Source organism: Diorhabda sublineata, chromosome X (genome assembly GCF_026230105.1).
Source record: "Diorhabda sublineata isolate icDioSubl1.1 chromosome X, icDioSubl1.1, whole genome shotgun sequence".
In the NCBI taxonomy this organism is placed as follows: domain Eukaryota; kingdom Metazoa; phylum Arthropoda; class Insecta; order Coleoptera; family Chrysomelidae; genus Diorhabda; species Diorhabda sublineata.
In genome coordinates this window covers 22,005,977-22,025,673 of record NC_079485.1, presented here as the reverse complement: position 1 = coordinate 22,025,673, position 19,697 = coordinate 22,005,977, and the positions used below count along the sequence as shown (strand labels likewise).

General features: G+C 30.3%; 1 protein-coding gene across 2 annotated transcripts in view; it reads left to right on the top strand.

Moving 5' to 3' along the window:
• LOC130451353 (junctional adhesion molecule A) overlaps positions 1–18,224 on the top strand; it is a 151,216-nt gene extending 132,992 nt beyond the window's left edge. Inside the window, exons 4-6 of one of the 2 annotated variants that reach the window (XM_056790318.1) lie at positions 7,698–7,825; positions 16,077–16,245; positions 18,056–18,224. In XM_056790318.1, coding sequence (XP_056646296.1) covers positions 7,698–7,825; positions 16,077–16,245; positions 18,056–18,198 — 440 coding nt within the window. In that variant the 3' untranslated portion in view covers positions 18,199–18,224. Of the gene's footprint in view, positions 1–7,697; positions 7,826–16,076; positions 16,274–18,055 lie in introns of both variants that reach the window. The other variant, XM_056790319.1, reaches the window with a different exon arrangement.
• Positions 18,225–19,697: the final 1,473 nt, after the last annotated feature.

The following is a 19,697-nucleotide window of genomic DNA, read 5'->3' as shown; positions in this document are numbered from 1 at the left end:
TTTCGAGAGAATTTGCAAATTTTTCTTGATTTTTTGATAAGGTGTGAATTGTTACATTGTAATTTCTTATAAGATTCTTGGAAAGTGAACTTTGTAAGTTTATTTCCGTAATCATGTTTTGTTGGTTTGTTTCTAGAATTTTTTTTTGCGTTATCATATTTATTACCGTCATCGGTATCAAGTGTACCAAACAACCATTTTTGTAGTTGACCGACCCCGTCAAAGAAACTTCTTTTATTACGTATATGAGGTTGTAAATTATTAAGTTTCGTACGTGTAATTTTGATGACAAATTCTGTTCTCAACAACATGTCTTGAGATAAGGCATGATATGAGATTTCATTAGTTGCATTTCTCACTTCTAAATTATTTTTTATAATGAAAAAATGTTTTTCAATGTTGAACAATTGCTTAATAATAGGTTCTAAATTTAAATAATGTATAAAGGTATGTTTACTATATATGAGACGGGAGTCTCCTAATTGTATCGGTAATAAAGGATTATCGATAGTAGTTAGGTCTATGTCTTCCGTAGCGTTACTCTTGTGCAGTTTTTGTATTGCCAGAAGTGCTAGGAATATTATTTTCATCTGCCCCATCTTCCTGAAAAATTTGTTTTTTATTAGTTTTGGGTTTTCTTGCACTTGCTTTGTGATTAATGTTTTTATCTGTTATCAATTTATTTTTTGTCTGAGCTAATATTTTCAATTTTTCGAATTTTGGAAGTTTTTTGTTTCTTGTTTTTCGTTTTTGTAGTCAGGGGCTTCGGTGCGCTTTTCGTTCCTATCATTAATAATCTTTTTTTTATGGTTTTATTAGTCTCTGTTATATTTTCGTAAAGTCTTGTGGTTGCTTGTTTATGAGCTTGTACATAGTCTGATATTATTATGTGATCATTAAGGTCAAAAGGGTTTGTTTCATTTATGTGTCCCTTTATTACCTCGAACGGTGTATATTTGGTGACACTATAAATTTTTTCAAGTTTTCAAGATCTTTATTTTTAAATTCCGTACCCGAATCTGCTGTTATTTTTATGGGCAATCCATGGTGTGTTATAAAATTAAATAGGCATTCTACTATAGATATTCCGTTTACAGCTGATAAAGGGTAGGCTTGGCCGTATCGAGAAAATGTATCTATTACGGTTTCCTGAAATTTGAAAACAGTCAATATGAATATGTTGAAAAGGACGTGAAGTAGCTGGTGTTAGGTTGAATTTTACTACTGGTGGGTTTCGATCGTATTTGTTTTTTTGACAAATTTCGCAATTATTCACGTATTCTACAATGTCATCGGGCATTTTTGGCCAATAAAATCGTTTACCCAGTGCTATTTTCATTTCGTTAATACCGCGGTGGCAAGTTTTAGTTTCATGATAAAATTTGAGTTTCTCTACTTGTGCTTCTTTAGTTTGTAAATCCTCTAAAACGGTGTTACTTTGTATAATTTTGAAAGCAGAATTTTTGAAGTACGATCGCATCGTAGTCGTGAATATTCTAGGTAAATCGCGGTGTTTGAAATAAATAGCGTATCTTTTGTTTGGGGCGATGTGTTCTTTTACGAAATTTATTATATGGATGGAAGAAATGTTTGAAGGTAGTGTAACATATAATCTAGTATTGTCGAAAATTTTGGCAGTTTTACATTTGATCGATTCTGTTTCTCTAGTTGTTATGAATATTTGGTTCTTGTATGTGTTTAATACTCTCTTGGTAATTGGAATAGAAAAGATAGGATTCTCTCTCGACGTATGTTGAGTTTCAATGTCAGATTCTGAGTTTGAATCTTGAGGTCTTGATTCTTTTTGTACGTCTCGAACTACATTTGTTTCTTGATTTACAGTGTCAGTGGGTCTTATATTATTCAGTATTTCCTCGAGGTCAGGGCTAGAGAGTGGAGGAATTTCGTCAGGATTTTGTAGGAAGTTTTCTATTATTTCGTCCGCATCTCCTACGTTATTTATTATTGATTCATTATCCATAGCATTCAATTCTATGCATGGATTTCTACTTAGGGCATCTGCGGCTGAGTTCGCCGATCCTTTTTTATATTTGATGACGTAGTCGTACTCTTCTAATTTCAATCTCCATCTGACTAGCATAGAATTTGGGTCTTTCATGGAGAAGAGCCATTGCAGTGGCTTGTGGTCTGAATATATTGTGAATTTTCGGCCGAAAAGGTATGGGCGAAAGTATTTGCAGCTCCATACTATTGCTAGGAGTTCTTTCTGAATCGTTGAATAGTTTATTTCGGCTGGATTGAGAGTCCTTGATGCATAGCATATAGGGTGGTTATTTTGTGAAAGAACTGCGCCTATTGCGTAGTTGGAACTATCTGTAGTTACTTCAAATTCTTTATCGAAATCCGGATAAATTAAAACTGGTTCAGACGTTAAAATATTTTTACATGTTTCAAAACAATCTATAAATTCTTTTGTATGTTTCGTTTCGTTTTTCTTCAGGCATTTAGTCATGGGTTTTGTGATTTTAGCAAAATTTTTTTATAAATTTACGGTAGTATCCTAATAATCCTAGAAAAGATTTTATTTCTTTTTGTGTTTTTGGTAAGGGAAAGTTCTTAATAGCTGAGATTTTTTTGGGTTGGGTTTTATCCCGTCTGTTGTTACTATATGACCTAGAAATTCTACCTCTTTTCGTAGGAATTCTGATTTGTCTAATTGAATTTTAAGTTTCGCTTCGCGTAGTTTCGAAAAAACAAGTTTTAAATTTTGAAGGTGTTCTTGAAGTCCGGTACTGAATATTATTATGTCGTCCATATAGACCATACACACTTTATTTTGGAGATCCTTTAAAATTTCATCCATAACACGTTGAAAAATGGATGGCGAGTTTCTTAACCCAAACGGCATTCTAAGAAACTCATAATGGCCGTTATCGACAGTAAAAGCTGTTTTTGGTATGGAATTTTTGTCCATTTGGATTTGACGAAAACCAGCCCAAAGGTCAATAGTTGAAAAATAGTTTGATCTTCCCAGTTTGTCGAGAATCGAATTAATATTTGGTATCGGATGTCGATCTGGGATTGTTTTTTCGTTGAGTTTCCGATAATCGATGACTAGACGATATTTTTGTTTCCCCGATTGGTCTTCTTTTTTATTGACTATCCAAATAGGGGATGACCATGGTGAAGTTGAGGGCCGTATTATGCCTTTATCCAGCATTTCATCTATCTGGTTATTTATTTCTTGTTTATGAATATAGGGATATCTGTACGATTTACAATGTATAGGAATTTCGTCGGTCGTTTTAATTTCGTGTTTTGTTCTTGCCGTGAAGGATAATTTATCGCCCGGTTTAAAGAAGATGTCTGAAAATTTTCGAATAAGCTTTAAGATTTCAGCTTTTTCTTCCGCGTTCATATGGTTTGTCCTAATTAATTGTGATATATCGATATTTTTTTTTTGATTTATTATTGTCTTCGTTATTTAAATTTAGAAACGAATTAACATTAAAGGTATCATAACTAGTTTTTTCAAATGACTCTACCTCTAAAGGTTTTTTAAGATTAACTGAAATTGTTTGATCTGTTTTGTTTTGGATTTCTACAAGAGCAAATCCGTTTCTGGCATCAGTCAAAATTTGCGGTATATATAATGGTCCTATTTTACCTTCATTTATCAATATTTCTCCATTAAAAATAGAAACAGGTAACTTCTTTAGAATTTTTTGTTGTGGTTCTACTGAGAATAATATATTTGAGTTTTCTTTCCGTTTATATCTGATAAGTATCTCAGTATTTGGTCCTATTAATTTGTTATTTATAAGATCAATATTCATTCATATTTCATATTTCTTAAATCATTTAGTCCTATAATACCATCGAAATATTCGTGGAAATCAAATAATAGAAAGGAGATGAAATAGTTTGGATTCTGAAATTCAGGAAATGCTCTAAGTGTTGATTGATATACAAAATCTTGACTACCCAAAGCTGTCTTAATTTGTGCATTGATTCGATTAACAGAATTTGGATAAGTTTTTTCTATAATATCAGGTTTAATAATTGAACGTGAACTACCGGTATCTATAAGTAATTTTAATTTGGGATTATTAATTTCTATGTAAGGTAATGCGTTTTCTGTTGAAATGTTAATTTCTACTAAGGTATTCCTTGTTGTTGGCTCGTTTGGATAAAATTTTCATTTTCTGTCTTGTCATAGTTATAGTACATTTGATTTTGGTCATTATCGTCCGTATTTTGATTTTGATAGTAATGTTGTTCGTCTGATTGGTCGTAATCGTTTGTGAATAGCTCTTCGGAAGTAAAATTTGAATTCTGTCCAGAATTTCGAAATTGTTGATTTCGATTATAATTGTTATTATTTGGCCATCTTTGTCTTTGTGATAATGTGGAAGAATTTCTTAAGAATTTCTTGAAGTCGTTGACATAGGTGTTGGTTTAGGAAGTTGGTGCATGGGTTTTTGGTTTGGTCTGAAAACGTTTTGTGGAGGTCCGAATACTTGTTTGTTCGTCGGGTATTGTCTGGGGGGCATTTGTCTAGGTTGGATGTTAATAGGTTGACTGGGGAATTGATTAACTGGTTTATTATTGTCAACAGAATGATAGGGTTGTTGGAAAGAAGGTTGTGTTTCGTTTTCAGGATAGTATCTTGGTTGTGAATAAGGTTGTCGATAATTACTATTAAATCTGGACGTCGTTGCTCGGTTATTGTCATTTAGATTGCCATATAATTTTTCAAAGTTTTCAAATTCGTTCAGATAGGCCATTGTATCTTCCAGTGAGGCTGGATTTTTAAGATGCAAGTTATTTCTTAAGGTACCACTACAACCTGCTATAAAAGTACTAAGTGCAGTTTTATCATAATGGTTTATTTGGCACACTTTTTCCGCGAATTTCACTTCCGGCACAATGCGAAACTGTTCACTTTCGAAACCTGTGCGTATCCTACTGACTGCGCCAATTATATATTAAAACTTCGAATTTACAATTACAATATATGTTTATTAAGTAAAGTTAGAACAGAGAATGAATTATTAAAAGAAATGCAGTTTTTATTATCTTCCACGTTTCCGCGAAGTCATCACATTTATTATATGTTATCAGCTGTTACTTCATATGTAACTTGTGTCAATCCCCGAAAATATCGATGCATTTCATGACATGATTTTATCAGACCGTCGAATTGAGCTAAAACGGATATCTAAAGAACTGAATATTTCATACGAACGCGTTCATCATATAGTTCACGTCAATTTGGACATAAGAAAAATTGCTGCAAAATGGATGCCCAAATGTTTGAATGTTGACCAAAAGCGTGCAAGCGTAGAAGCATCGCGTTCGATCTGTGCTCAATTTGGAAACGATGTAGACTTCTTAAAGCGAATTGTTACTATTGATGAGACTTGGGCACATTTCTACGATCCAGAAACAATGGAACAATCGATGAAATGGCGACACTCTGGTTCCCCAAGACCTAAGAAGTTTCGTGGGAAAAATCTGCTGGAAAAGTTTTTGCTTCAGTTTTTTGAAATTTGAATAAGGGTAGAAGAATAACTGGAGATTACTATTCGACATCACTGACCACTCTATGGGGAAAAATTGACGAGAAAAGACGCGGAAAGCTATTCAAAGGTGTTTTGTTTTTGCAAAACAACGCCCCTACACACAAATCTCATGTTGCTAAGCAAAAAATTCATGATTTAGAGTTTGTATTACTGGAACACCCCCTTATTTACTAGATTTGGTTGCGTAAACAGTTTACCTTCAATCTCTGAAGACGATAACTTGGTTATCGAAACGCGCGTCAGACAGTGTAATTGTTAGTGTTGGTGTAGTGGTGGTGTAATCAGTATATTCAATAAAAATATCGCCAACGGTTTCAGAAATTCCAACTTAATCCTATGTCACAAAAAAGATCAGTGATAATAAGTTTGGCTGATAGATCTGTCTAACTATCAGATCCTTAATTTAGATGCTTAGCTATTCAAAAAACAAAAACTGCATTGAAAGGAAATAATTATCCGGAAAAAATGATAAATAACATATTCAAGAAAAAGATAAACAGATACTACATCAATTTAAAAACAAAACAGAAACGAAACATCAAAACATAAAACATTTTTCCTTACCATATGTACAAGGACTTTCCCAACAATTATCGAATTATTTCAATAAATATGATATTAGTATAAGTCATAGAGGACATAATACATTATCCAAATATTTCACTAAATTAAAATCACCAAAAAACCAAAGAAGTAATATTATATATCAAATGCCTTGTACTAATTGTTACGCTGTCTACATAAGGCAAACCTCTCAGTATTTAGAAAATAGACCAAGAGAACATTTAGATGCATTTATATATATATATATATATATATATATATATATATATATATACTTCGAAGTACATTTAATTTTTAGGTTAGATTAGGTTGGATCTTTATGAACAAGTTGAATTCTATAGGTTAGGTAGAATTAGTTGTTTACTAATGTTGAATTTTTCATAGTATTTTTTAAAAGTATAGATTACACTAGCGTTATTTGAATCAGCCAAAAACAGGCCTTTCATTGTCAAAAATTTAAAAGTTTCATATAAAACGTAGGAGGCAAACAATTTATTGATTGATGTTTTATCTTTTATTCCACCAAATTCGTTTTGAAGTGTCAAATTTTATTTGCAAGCTACATTCAGATTATATCGTTCAAATATTCCTGAAAGTTCAGGTGTAACCGATTTTTTATATTGTAAAGGTGGAGAAATAGGTAAGATAATATTGTTACAATAAGTTGGATAGATAATACTGGTCTGAAGTAAGAAATTTCAAGAACCCTATCTTTCATCTGTTTTTCTGAAACAATCTTGAAGATATTACGTGAGTGATAAGAATAATAATTGCTTGATGATAAGAATAATAATGATTAGCTTGAATGGCAAAACAGATATAACAAAGTCCAATATGAAATCCATTACATAATGTGCTACTATAGAGGAAACAAGAATCGACAAACTCCAAACTCATGTCCAGTGTCATTTATATATTGGTTTTTGATAGTATGAATTTCATTCGATATTTCCCACAGGAGAAAAGCAAACATGATTTTATTAATGAAAATGGTGAGAATGTGTGAAAGAATATATACGCATAAATGGACAAAAGATCAAATATGTGAGCACGGGAAGGTATCTGAATAAGTTCAACCAAAGAAATTGACGACAAAGCAAAACAAGGAGTGTAGATTTCATCTCGACCATAGTAGAGAATCATTGAAAAAGAAGAGAAGCGCTGTGTTGGAAAAATGGGAAATTAAGGCAAAAATCACACAAAAATAGGTCCTCATGTGGTTTTATCAACCAAATTGGAATGATATTAAACATTGAAGATAACTACTCAATATTTTTTCTATAAAAAGAACTCACAAAATAATGAAAATATAAACGATCCTTACGTATAACAGGTTTATGCTTACGATTTGTTTCTGCATATTTGATTTCAAATAAAATGAGTAAATAACAACAGCATGCAACTGATAAAAATATATTTCACAATGTGAAAACTAGTACCGTCTCCGAATATCTCTCCAAATCAATGTGATTTGGTATCAAAATTAAAATGTATTTTATATTAAAAAAAAAGTTTTATTTCATTCATCATTCATTACCCAACTATCTTCGGTGATGACACATCATGATGTATTTTGTTTATTTTTAGTTCCTACTGCTCAAATTTTGGGAGGACCAGATTTACATGTAGATAAGGGCAGTACTATCAATTTAACTTGTTCTATAAAATTCAGCCCAGAGCCGCCCGCATATATTTTTTGGTACCATCACGATGACGTAAGTTTACAAACATTTATACTAACTATTGAAAATAATTATTCCATAAAATTGTACAAAATAATCAAACATATTTTATAAAATGTGACTAATTATATTTCGTTTGTTAGATTTTTTTCTGTCAACACTTCCAAAAAGTTCTTTTATTTAATTATGTGCACTCATCTCCCATAGATATTCCAAGTTTTTAACTTATCTTTGACTGAAGTAGCTTTCCGTTTTCCATTCTACAAATTATTTTTTTTTATCATTCATTTTATCAAAATGTACTTGTAACATTAAAGTAGAAATAGATGGTATAAGTCATAAATGTTTCTCTATATAGTCATTTTTAAATACATTATTTTATTCAAACTTATCGCGCAATTGATTGTTTGTTAAGACAATATACATTAACTGAACAAAAGTTATAAAATCAGTTAAAGTCTGCGAAATACAAGTATATATAATAAAATATATGCTTACTATTTTGATTACTTTATAAAAGATTAACAGTCGGTAACTCCTTCAATTGAAATTCAAAAGTAATGGAGTTATTTTTTGAATCCAATCTTCTTTCGTCCTATTCAATCTCTTCCATTCTATTTGTTTTTATTTTAGTTGGATTCTTCCTATATCTTTTAAGTGATTACAGGTTTGTTATCACTAGGAAGATAATGATCATTATTGCAGAAAATGTACTAAATATTTAATAATTTTGGTAATTACATGGATTGGCCTTTTCGAATTTGAAAATTGTTTGGAAACGTTACTTCTTTTATTCTCTTACTCTCTCTTATCTTTATACATTGTATGCAGGTATTTTATCATTTCTATAGTACCGAACTATGGGTAGAGTTTAATTTGGAAAAGGTAATGGAATTCTATATATATATATATATATATATATATATATATATATATATATATATATATATATATATATATATATATTCTGACAATCTAAATTAATTTTTAAAATCGTGCTGTAGAATGTTATGGAATCATTCAAAGATATGTGAAATTCCTCTGTTTTCCTGATGTTTTTTTTGATTGTGCCATAATATTGATAGTGATTTGTTAAAGTGATCAATCATAACTCTCTTCATCATCAGAATCAAGGTTGCCAGCCATCTATTTTCCCATGACGTTTATTGGTCCAATATGTGGGTAGATATTTTCTGCTCTTCTATCTAATGTATTTAGTGAAATTTTGGTTCTTGTTTAACTATTCCTGCTAAATATATATGGTATATGAATATGTGCTTACAATTCATTATTTTACAAGGTCCTAAGCTGATAGGTATTGCTCAACTTAGTTACTTGATTATCTTTTGCGTTGCATTTCAGCTGGAAAATTAGGTATATCGCTGTAATCGTCATCAGCTGGATTGTCATTATTCTGTAACAATAGTGGGGATCCTTTTCGTTTTCTAATAATATTTTAATGATAATTGCTTTTGTGAGTGTCTAAAGTTATGCCAGAATCTTTATTAATTTCTATTTTTTCCAATTTGGGTAGTTTTTTATCTCGAAAGCTTCTTTATGATTCCGTACGTAATAAGATAGAACTATGTAATCATTTAGTCCTTTAACTATTTGAAATTGAAGTGAATTTTGTAACAGAATGAATGGAATTTTTGCAGAAAAGAATAATGTGTTTTATAAGTTGATCAAAGTTTTTTATGTATCTCGTATACATCTTAAATGCTCAATTAGGCTGGAATCAAAGCGTTCCATACGTTAGTTGGAATCACTATTTTTCGCTGTAGTAAAATGGAGGTCTATATTCACAAAAATGTTTGATTTCGGTACTACAATCTGTAAAAATTATATAAGGAAGACCGTGATAAGATATATAAGTTAATAGATTGTCAACTATGGATACGCCTGTTAAACTTGGGATTGAATATGCTTGTCCAAATAGGATTAATTAGGAATTTTAAATACATCTATGTGTATATGTTCGAATGGCATAGATACTGTGGCAGTGAGATTAAATTTAACTAATGAGGGATTTCTATCATATTTATTTTTTGGACATGTTTCGCAATTACTTTCTATATCCTCTGCCATTTTAGACCAATAGTATTTCGAACCAAGTGATGCTTTGCGTTCGTTTATTCCTCTATGTCCTCTTTTAATACATCATTATATTCCATGTTTTGTATTGGTTATTCTAAGGTAGTAACATCTTGTAATTGTTTTCTGCAGTGTATGAGTTTTAACGAATTATTTTTTTTAAAAAAAAAAAAACAGGTTCTCTGAAGTATAAAACGTATTTTGGATTTAGAAATTCTTTAACAAACTGATATACTTTGTTCTGAATTTCTTTGAGATGAAACAATGAACAAACGTGTATTTTCAAAGTGTTTTTCTGCTTCGCGCTGAGATCAGTTTCCAAAGAACGAACTTAACAGTCTTTCCCTTCTGGGGTACATGTGGTGCGATTCAATTTCAGCGAATCTTCAAACTACAAAAGACAGCTGTTAGTAATTTACTCAGAGTAAACAGCAGACCTCACTGCAGGGATTTCTTTAAAACATAAAAAATTCTGACGCCTCCTTCCTTATTTATCTTTGAATCCATTTGCCTAATTCGTAAGCACGATTCTCGAATTCCAGAAATATCGTTGCACGGCTATGCACTTAGGAACGCGGAGCATGACCTATTCCACGTTCAGAATTAGTTAAGGATTTAATATTTTACAATGCAAAAAAATGCACCATCATTTGCCAATTGAAATTAAATGTATATCATCTTTTCTCGCAATCAGCAATAATTTAAGGGCGTATTTACTGGAAAGTGCCTTCTACTCTGTAAACGCCTTCTATTCTAATGATAATAAATTAATTCCGGACATGCTGTATACTGGTTTAATTTTTGCTATGAACTCATATACTAATTATTACATATAACCATTACCTATAATTTTGTTACTCTTTGTGGTTTTCTTCTGTATATTAAATTTTATTTTATTTGTGTCTTTATTTAGTTATTTTTATGTTTGTTTTTAAGTTTTTACAAGCTTTCGTCTACAAATCGTGACAATTTCTCTCTCTCTCTCTCTCTCTCTCTCTCTCTCTCTCTCTCTTCAAGTTTTGATTTCATCAACTTCGCCGCATGTTAATAGTACTTTATTTTTATTTGAGTATGGTGCTCTACTAATGATAGGGATTCCTAAGATCATTTTTTAGAGATTTAATTTGAATATTTGATATTATATTATTCTCTTTATTATAATTTTCTTCATTTTCCAAAATATTTTCTGCTCATTTAATAATTAATCTGGTAGATAATCAAATTCTGTTGATTCTTACATTACTTCTGCGGTAAATTTCCCATTTCTCTTCGAATTATATTTTCGAAATCGGCAACGTTAACGTCTAAAGATTTCATTTTTAATGCATTATTGTCATAATTGGGGTTTATTGTTGATAAACAGATGCTAAATTAGATTTACCTTTTAAATATTTTATCAAATCAATCAAATCTTCTAATTTCAATCTCCATCTAACTAATCATGAATTGGGCTCTTTCAAGGAACACAACCATTGCAGAGGTTTATTATCAGTCGAAATGAGAAGTTGGCGACCGAACAAATAAGATCTAAAATATTTGAGGCCCCAGAACACTGTTAATAATTTTTTTCTATCGCTGAATAATTGATTATAGCACTATTGAGAGTTCTTGATGCGTATGAAATAGAATGTCTTTCTTGTAACAATACTGTTCCAAAAGCGTAATTTGAAGCATCGGTTGTTAAAGTCTGGGTAATTTAGTACCGGTTATGAAGTTAATAAATGTTTACATATATTAAAACAGTTCATGAATTCTTTGGTATGTTCAGCTTTGTTATCTTTTTGCAAACAATTTGTCATATATTTATTTATCTTAGTGAAATTTTTAATAAATTTTCTATAATAAACTAATAAGCCTAAAAATGATTTAATCTGTTTTAGTCTACGGGGCATAGCGAGATTCCTTATAGCTTCTCTTTTCTTCGTATTGGGTTTTATTCGATTTGGAGTCACTATATGTCCTAGATATTCGACTTGTTAGCAAAGAAAGTCACATTAATCTAATTGTATCTTCAACCGAGGTTCTCTTAATTTGTTATAAGTCTTGGATGTGCTCTTGTAAACTTATACTAAAAATTATGATGTCATCCATATATACCATGCAGGAAATTCGTAGTGGCCATTTTGGTGACATTTGTATTTGACGGAATTCACTTGCTAAATTTAAAAGTACTGATATATTATTGTGCCCTACGTAATTTATATAAAACATCATATATATTTGTCGGAAATTAACTTTTCGTTGAGTTTACGGTAACCAATTACAAGACGCAAAAGTTGACTCCAAATGCGGCCATAAGTATATCAGAAAGATTTTGTATGAACGGCAATTTCGTCTGTAGTTTTTATTGAATGTAAAATTTAATGGGTCTCCGGGTTTTAAGAAAATATCCGAAAGTCCTCGACATAATTTTATAACTCTATTTTTCTCTCCAGAGTTCATATGATCTGTCCTTGATAAATTATTTATATCTTCTTACTGTTTATCATCTGATTTTTTTCAGTTTAGTTTATCGGTAAAATTAAAATTGCGAATCTCGTATTCCGAGGATGCAAATAAATTTGCGATAATAGGTTGATTTAAATGAAATTACTTAGACTATTTTGTCGCTTAAATTAGTAATTTCTATTATTGCATAAACTTTTTAGTTATAGTTGAAGTTTCTGGCATATGTAATTCTCCTAAATTCATTTCACTCCGTTTCATATAAAAACGAGCATAAATTATAATTTTTCTATAGGACCTACTGAAAAGTCGAATGTAATATCTGTTGTTGCTCTGAATTTGATTGGAATGTAAGAATAATTTCTGACTAATCTTTTATTGCTGAGGTCTATATTTAATTTGATATTTACCATACAGGGCCGGATTAAGATTTATAAGGCCCGGGGCTAAAATAATGACGGGGCCCCCTTAAGGAATTCGGAAACCCGGAAAAATTCACAAAATAATATCAATACGTTAGATTTGTGGTATTAACATATCAAAAAATACAGAATGATGGGGCCCTCTTGGACCTGGGGCCCGGGGCTATAGCCTCCCCAAGCCTCTAGCTTAATCCGGCCCTGTTACCATATCTTTACGCCAAATATTCTGTCAACAAAATCATGGAAGTCGTACAACATATAATGAATATTACCTGCATAATTAAATTCTCTGAATGCTGGTATTTTTGCTTGATATTCCATTATTCTACTAGTAAACTATAAATGCAATTTGGATAAAATTTTTCTGCTATTGATAACCTAATTAAGGATTTAGTGCACCCTGTGTCAATGAGAAGTTGTTTTTGGTTCGCTAATTTCAATAAATGAAAGTGGATTATTTGTGGCTATATTAATTTCTAATATTTCTGTTTCTTTGTTTCAGGAACTATCCAAAAATTTTGATTCTGCTTATTATTCTCTACAGAGTGAGAAAAATTTTGAAAATTATCTAGTACCCGATCATCTGAATTTTTCTCGAAATCATTAGCATACGAAATTTGATCTTTGATTACTATTTTGGATATATTATTATTTGATTATTATAATTAGGTTGAGTAAAGTTTTCATGAGAAATATTGTTATTTCTACTATCTCTCTAAAAGTAAAATTTTTCGATGTGGTCGACATCGGCTCAATTTTAGTAGTTTGTCCCAGGGTATTTGATTTGGTCTAAATTCATCACGTTGTGGTCCAAACACTTGAACATCAGTCGGCTATTTTCAGGGTTTCTGAGGCTGTAATTGATATCGATTCGTGGGCTCGGAAAATTTGGCCTATCATAATTATTATTATTATGATGTTTATTGAAATTATTGTTATTGTGTTAAAATTATTATGTTGATCAAAATTTTTGCAGTTGTAATCATTATTTTGGACAGATTAGTTTCTTGGTTCAGTAGTTTGGCCATACAACCTTCCAAAGTTCTCATACTCGTCAACATATGCCATAGCATCTTCTAAATAATTCGGCATATTCAGATGCATATTGTTTCTCCGGACACCAATACATCCTGCTATAAATGTATTTAGTGCTGTTTTATCTCAATGATTAATATGGCAATTATTAACAGTCATTAAAACTTATATCATTACCAACTTTTTGTATAACTTTGCTGTTTAATACTTGAAGTCTAGTCCCAAAATATATCACATTTTTGTTTCTAAATGGTCTAGTCCTTGCAATTCTTGTAGAATATTATCTTAATCTCTTCTGTCTGAAAAGCATTGTATAAGGGCTTCTTTTAATTTTGGCCATGTATTGAGCTCTATTAATCTTCCTTGAATACATTCAAAACGTGATGGTTAACTTCCACGTCATTATAATTAGCATAGGTTTTTATTTGTTTAGCGTGTATTGATCGCCATCATATGGTTTAATTTTCTCCAATTTCAATTTGAATAATTCACAGGTCATTTCGCACCTTCTGTGGTCATTTTTGAAATCTTTCCACGACCCGCACGAATCTCACCGACTGCACCAATTACGTGTTTTCACGATGAAACACAATTTTTAAAATCAAAAAACAAATTTTATTGACACAAAATATAATATTAACTGAGCAAAAGATATGAAAAGTTACATAGAATCAAAGTTAAAGTCAAAGTCAAAATTCCCTTTTTTATAAAATATAAATATATATAATAAAATAAATGCTGACTGTTTTGCTTAATTTATAATAGAATAACAGTTTCCAGGTCCGTAACTCCCGAGTATTGTAATTAGACAACTAGTAGGTTCCTTATAAAATAACATGCGTTTTTATATATTTGCAGAAATCGCTTCCATTACTCTTCGCCGTTTCTTCTTCTCATATTCTAACTGGTATAATTCCAGTTAAGTATCAAACAAATCTTTTATACCAATATCAGCAGATTATAGTAGTAGTTCTAAAAGGTTTCTTGGCTTTTGGTATGAAATTCACTGTAATATGACGGTACCCAAATAATCGTTGAAAGTAAGATATATGGGTTCCTAGGTAAAATATCAAAACTAGAGTCGCTATCTCTTATTTTTTGTGAAACTTGCCAAATATCCATAATTGACTTGACTTCACCATTATATAGTTCATATGAATCATATTAACGATCAGAGCCTCATATATTAGTTTCCTATCCTAAATAACTATTCAATTATTTAATTCTATGCAATGTTGAGAGTCATACATAAGCTACTTACAAGTAAAGTATGTTTTACAGAAGAACAGTAAGTTCGTTTTCTAGAAAGCTGTATTACCCCCAGGTAATACAGCTAAGGAATATAATTGCCAACAGTACCAAACCAATTATGGTCTTGAAGTGTTTATTGGGATTCTGTTACCTTTGTGAGGTATAGGTTCATATTATTATTATTAACATTATTATGAACATGCCTGATACCATGTTTCAGCTTTATCTGTAAATAGAACAGTGGAAGTAAAATTGATGATTTTTGGAAATTAGTTGTATTAATAATTATTACTGTATATGAATCGGATAGTCGTGAGGTATCAAATATTGAACACAATATTATCTAGATATGCATGAAACTAGGAATCTAGCCTCTTAGTTTTAGTTTGACTTTTACTTTGACCAGTAATTTTCACTCTTTTAGAAAAGTTTTAATTACATTATTCTCTATTTCAGTGAACTTGTATATCTTTCCTAAATGAACACAAACAAAAGCTGAACTAGTTACTACAGAATAAATACGATAAAAATGTCTACTTCGTTGGTTAAAATTTTTTAACAGTAAATGCGAATATTCTAAAAGACACTTCAAATAAATATGTTTTATTTCGGAAACCAGTAGCACCACTGAGCAAAAATGATGATTCATTACAAAACAGATCGATTTATTTAAATTATTTGAAAATATTTTTTGGGCTACAAAATCCAACCAAAACTACAAGTCCGGGTGCATCTTTCACGAAAACCATTTTCAGTGAATTTTTGCTTATGACGATGGGACTTTTGAAATTGTAACATTTTTTAAATGACAAGTAAAACATCAATCTACCTCGCTTTATTTAAAAATACTAAACTGCGTTAATAAATTGATATAAAGGAACCGATTGATTGCAAATTTAACTCCAAATTAAAAAGATCTGGAAATAATTAATCTAAATCCATGCATGTTAATTCAGACTTTCCAAAACATGTTTTGTTCAATACTATGAATTACTCTAGTATAAAATTTCAGTTGCTTAATTGTTTTCAATTTCTAGGTTATAAGTTATGATTCGAGCCGGGGTGGTGTGAGCGTGATTACAGAGAAAGGTGATATAACTACAAGTTTCCTGCTAATTCAACATGCTGATATATCGGATTCTGGAAAATATTCTTGTAGTCCTTCAAATGCAGACGTTGCAAGCGTTAGAGTACATGTCTTGAACGGTTAGTTGGAACATTTCATTTTACTGTAGTACGTATTACTGTTATATTTGACTTATAATTTAGCACACAAGTGCTTCGTCACTTTTAATGATAAAGCAAACTCCATGATATTTGTCAAAAAACCTGTTGATATATTAAAATTAGCGAGTGGATTAGTAAATAAATTAACAGATTAGCTTATTGCTAGAAATCAACCTGAGGAATACATTGAATAAGCATGATTTTTTAGAATTAAGAAAGAGCTAGGTAGAGAAACGAAAATATTCGCTGAAGAACAAGTTGCATAGAATAATACCTTCATTACTCTTTCAAAAACTAAGGAATTGATTATATAAAGATATGAAAGGAGTTTTTCTCATTTTTTACATCTTAGACTTTTTTATATATGTTTCGTGATAATATGTCTAAATTTTAGGTCTTTTTTCACAGAAAACTAGTTCAAAATAAAGTTTTTAAAAATATGATTAAGAGAAAAAAATGTCGTAACTTGAAACTTTTAACTTTTATTTTGAATTGATTTGAACTGAACAGACCTAAAATAAAGATAAATCATCACGTTTTCATAATGGGATTGTGGCAAAATTAAACATGAAAGTGTACTAATATATTTTTAAACTACCGAATACTAATGTATTCATCGTCTGGGATTGAATTTAAGTACAATATAAAAATATGTATAAAAGTATAATAATTATAAAAATTACTCACATCAATTAGTCAAGAATTGTGGTGTGTTAAATTTTGGATATCTTTTTAAAAACATTAGATTCATCAATTTTAAAATTCAATATTCAAATTGACGCTTGATACAAATATCAAGCATATTGATTCTGATTACTATAGAAATCGTTATCAATTTTCATTGGTTAGATATGGAAGACGTTAAATTTTTATAGATTGGATAAGGTTAGGTCGTTATGAATGTTGTTGAATACTGATAAAGGAATTTTGACAAGAAGTATATAATCAGTTGGAGAGGTCACTCAACAATCGGATAACCTCTCACAAAAGCGATAGCAAATTTTATCCTGATGTTCCTAAGCGACACATGTCTTTTATGGAAGACATTCTATAAATTATGGATCTGTTAAAGTTTAAACAACTGGGAACAACTACAAAAAAGAAATACCTATAAAATTTAATTCTACTCATAACGACCTAACATATAAAATTCAATCTCATTCATAATCGAACGAATAAATATTCATAATGTCCTAACCTATAAAAATTTATTGTCATTCGTAAACTAATCAAGATATTACAAAATTGAAGACACCGTAATTCTTAACTAATTAATGTAACTAATTTAAGTAAGTATTCACAAGCTAGGAAATATATTAGAATTAGTACAGTCGTGATCTCCATCGCTAAAGAATAATACCTTAGCTACTTGTGGGAAGGTAACTGCAGTTTTTACAGTAGACACAATAAAACTGGGAAAATCTAGCAAGTATCCAATAAAAATGGTTAAGTGAACAAAAAATGGGAAATAAACACTCAAAACAACCAATTATAATTTTAGTGATAAAACAGTCCCGCTATTATACACGGTAAAATAATGTATGTATAATTAAGTGATTAATTGCTAGTAACTAAATGTTTTCTTACCAAGCTTGAGATAAGTACTAGATGAAGTTAAAAGTATTTTACTTATTGATTAGTTCTGATCAGGTCATAACAATCTTGGAATATTCGTCTCTCTCTCTGAATACCAAAAGTCTATAAGAAATCAATTACATTAAAAATTTTACTATTATCATATACAATTGATTCTACCACATCTTTTATTAATAATTAATTTTTCTTCCAGGTGAACGACCAGCTGCCATGCAGACCGGCTCGGCGGGATTATCTAACAGTTCTTTAAACATATTCGCGTTGATTATAGTTTCCTACATTTATACATCTTGTTACTTCAACAACTTTGATTCAAATAATACAAGTTGGAGGTAGCTATATTTTAAAGTCTAAGTTGTAAATAGCTGGAGATCTGCTAAAAGTCAGTTACGTTTAATTTTTAAGAAGAAATTATTATTCAAGTATAAATATATATACCTATATATATATATATATATATATATATATATATATATATATATATATATATATAAATTTCCTTAATTTCTTATTTCTTAGACCTTTTGATATATTAATGCATCTAATTGTTCTTGATTTTAAGTCTCTTCTGGGTTAAAATTGGTATTTTATAATAATTTTTAGAAGATAAAATTTGACGTTCCGACTTTTCTTCAAAATATGATATTGACAGTGACAATTTGCGCACTTATATCAATCGATAGATCACCTATATCATGAATATCAAATTAAGAATGAAATCAAAATAGAAAATGTTCTAATAAGAGAAATCAAAAAATCAAAAGATCTAAGAAATTGAAGAAATTTATATATATATATATATATATATATATATATATATATATATATATATATATATATATATATATATATGAACGTTGTATATGTATGAACGTTTTAGTAGTGGGATTTTAGCGAAAATACCAATCTACACTCTGTTTAATATATGTTCTTTCCGAACTTTCGAATACTTATGTATTCATGATCGGAGACTGAAATTATGATCAAAGTACAATATAAAAATATGTGTTTCGAGGCAAATCTGCATGAGGTAGCAATTCAAATTTTAATTAATTAATTTTGGCCATTCCAATAACGGATGTGTGAACTGTTGCATTGTTTTGATGAAACATTTTCTTTTTGGTCAAGTTCAGCTGTTTTCAATTGAATTGTTCGCTCAAGCGTTGCAATAAGTTCGCATAATACTCGCTGTTTCCTTTTTCAATAGTAGTCAATAGTAGTAGTCAATAAAAATTATCTCATTCGCATCCCGAAAAACCGGCGCCATTATCTTACCTGCAGATAGAACGGTCTTTGCCTTCTTTGGAACCGGTTCTCCATTTTCAGTCCACTGTTTTGATTGTGTTTTTATTTCGTATGTGAAGTAATGGACCCACATTTCCTCCATGAATATGAAATGGGGAAAAAATTCGGCTTTCTTTCTCGATGGAAACATCTTCATGACGCTGTTTTTGTTCCATTCTGAGGAAACATGGCACCCATCTTGCGTACAGCTTTTTTAAATGCAAATTTTCAGTTAATATGCAAATCTCTCCACTTTTTGAAATACCTACTACATCTGCTAACTCAAGCACTTTCAGTCGACGATCATCCAGTATCGCTCTGTGGATATAGAAATATTCTTTGGGATACTTTTAACTTTTTTAAAAAGTACTTTTATTTACAGAAAATAACTTTACAGACAAATCAATATTTTAACAATGAACAGTAACAAAACAATGAATTGAATTAATTTAATGCAATGAACTTATATTTATTTGATACGTATTTTGGAATCCGCTGACTATGTGAATATTGTTTATTGCACTTTGGAATCCGCTGGTCGTGTGGCAGTG